Source organism: Austrofundulus limnaeus, unplaced genomic scaffold (assembly GCF_001266775.1).
Source record: "Austrofundulus limnaeus strain Quisiro unplaced genomic scaffold, Austrofundulus_limnaeus-1.0 Scaffold574, whole genome shotgun sequence".
Classification (NCBI taxonomy): Eukaryota; Metazoa; Chordata; class Actinopteri; order Cyprinodontiformes; family Rivulidae; genus Austrofundulus; species Austrofundulus limnaeus.
The window spans coordinates 33,636-36,440 of NW_013952976.1; the positions used below are offsets into that span (position 1 = coordinate 33,636).

Here is a 2,805-nt window from a genome sequence, read left to right on the forward strand (position 1 = left end):
CGGTTGGAATTATCAAAGGTTTTTGACACCTGAGAGACACCGTAGCAACTCCTTTGCGTTTGGAAGCGGGGGGTGGGGGGAGGACCAGGGAGGATGATTCAACCACTAGATGTCGCTGAAAACAAAAATCCTACATACTGTGCCTTTTTAAAAATACATTTACTTACAGTAAATATGCCTCTGGGTGCATTTTTTTGGTTCTAGGACTGTTTTTTTAAGAAGTACATACCCAAAGTTGAGTAAAAAAAACCTTTAAAAAGTGAATTTTGCATAATTAGGTCCCCTTTAAAACCAGATGGGACATTATTTTTGATCAATGCTTTTATTGATGAAATATGAAAAATAAAATGTTTTGCTTTTGTGCATGAATTCTGTTTACCTGTATAATTATTATAATACATAGTAATCATGAAAAAGTTAAACTGACTTCACATGAGCCTTTATTGATGGTAGCTACTCAGGGGTTTAAAAAAAAGTTGCGTGCTGCTTCAGAAGTGTCCCGCTGGTGTTGGACTTACATCACTTATGAATAACAAATGAAGAACTTACCTGAAACAAAAGTGAASTGATGCATAAATTATCCATAGCATGCCTGTTTTGCCTTATTTATCAGCAGCACATCAGCATAAGCTAACAAATTTTGAGCATGTCCAAAATTATTGTCATTCTGACAACATATTCACAACTTACACCAAACTTGTACAAATTACAGCAATGTGTTGGACAAAAGTGGCATAAGTTGTCTAAAACATCGTAGTGTGACAGGGCCTTAACTAAAATTGCCAGCAAAACAACTATGACTTTACATGGATATGATAATCTCTCAGCCTGACATATAAAATACGCCGGCAATGGCGGTAAAACTGTTGAAACTCCTCAAAAATAAGAAAGACGCTAAGCATTTTGATCTCCATCTCCATTTGAAACAGCGACCGACACGGTTGCCAGGTGGTCGAAAATAGGCCGGGGTACTTGACCGTCCAAATTCACAGCCACTTTCTTCTGGTCTTTGCGATCGACAAAGGACCTGGCCCACCTAGACCGGGTAGGTTGGGTCCTTTTGGAGGACGCAGCCTCTGAATTTGGACACAGCCTATGTCTTACACAATGCTCCAATACCATTAGAAATTGGGGTTGTAWCAWATCACCAAATTCTTGCTGATACACAACCCTATGGGTTTGTCAGAGATGTCCTCCTAAAGGTTAAACTTGTCTTAACTCTGCAGATTTATTCTGTAGTTTCAACAATTGATGATATGGTTTTAGAATTTTGTGTAAAGTCTTAACTATGTCATGGTGACTATGTCATGGTGTCAGTGTAGTATCTTGATGCCAACATACAGTATTAGAAATTGACACCTGTAACTACAAAACATCCTGACCCTGTTCTACCTGCTGTTGCAGATACAGTCACAGTGCAGAGGTCCAGGTCCGCCTGCAGTTCCTCACCTGTGTTTTCTCAACGCTGGGATCACCAGATCACTTCAGTAAGTCTTTGCTTTTGGTTAGTGGACAAACTATTCTTAAATTGGTGTGTGTCTTTGTTTTAAAGATGTCTTGACCCCCCCCCCCCCYCCAAAAAAAAAAGTTTAGATTTTATTTTCTGATCGAATTTAATGTGATTTATTCTCAGAAATGTTTATTTATAATGAATGTAAATTAATGGTAATTTTAACCAACAGGACAACAATTAAACTGATTCCTGAGCATTTGAAGTACAATTTATATGATTTAATAACATTAGCACATAAATAAAAGTTCATGTTTTTGTTTCTCGTCATATTCCACAGGTTATGAAATTGTAAAACTGAAATGTGTGTGCATTTAAAAATAGTAACCAAGCAATGTAAAAAACAGACAAAATTTGGCCTAAACAGAGAAAAAACTTTATTGGCCTTGCTGACTTTCTTGTTTCTCTCGGATAAAACCAGATTTTACTGTAGTTTTGCCTAAGCTTGTAAAGAAAGGTTGCTAAAATAAGCTTTATTTTGTAGCCTGAGTTGAAAATTAAATTTATGTATTCAAAGTCTGAGAAGTTTTAAAGTATTTGTGACTAATAAAAGGATACTTTGTAATAATAATCATATTTGCTCCTCTGTATTTCAATGTGTATTTAAAGTGTAAAAAAAGTGTAAAGCTTTTTACCCAGAGGCAGAGATTCCTACATAGATTCGACTGAGCTATAGCTGTGTTTATGTGTCAGGACTGAGTCTGGAGCAGGTGGACATCCTCTGGCACTGTCTGGTGGAGGACGCTGAATGCTATGATGATGCGCTACACTGGTTCCTTAATCAGGTTCGCAGTAAGGACCAGCACGCTATGGGCATGGAGACATACAAGCACCTGTTTCTGGAGAAGGTACACAAGACTTAAACAAATAATTAAGCTGGTTAAATGTTTTTGTTGAAGTCCAAGTGATGGAGTTTCATAAGCAGAGTGAAACTGAGTGGAGCTGCAGTGGACCAGTGGTTAGAGCAGTAATCCTCTGACCATATTAGATAAGATTAGATATAACTTTTTTGATCCCTTGGGAAGATTCCTGTAGGGAAATTAAAATTGATAGTCGTAGGGAAATTAAAATTGGTAGTTGGAGGTTCGATTCCACCCGTATGCAGTCCTGAATGTTCCTGGGCAAGACATGGAACTGTTCATTGCCTCCAATGTGTCCCATTGGTAGGGTTGGGCATAATCGTATTGGCTGCAATTAATAGTCAGAAAAACATTAATCGATTATTTTTTGGCACTTGACGGTTAATACGATTAATGCCACCAGGCAGACTGACTGGAGATTTCCCCGGTCAGTCC

General features: G+C 37.9%; 1 protein-coding gene across 1 annotated transcript in view; it reads left to right on the forward strand.

Annotated features, from left to right (window-relative positions):
* Window positions 1-2,805, forward strand: part of usp34 (ubiquitin specific peptidase 34) — a gene marked incomplete in the record, with an annotated part of 159,254 nt that overhangs the window by 33,335 nt on the left and 123,114 nt on the right. Inside the window, 2 exon segments of the mRNA XM_014026634.1 lie at window positions 1,405-1,487; window positions 2,204-2,358. Coding sequence (XP_013882088.1) covers window positions 1,405-1,487; window positions 2,204-2,358 — 238 coding nt within the window.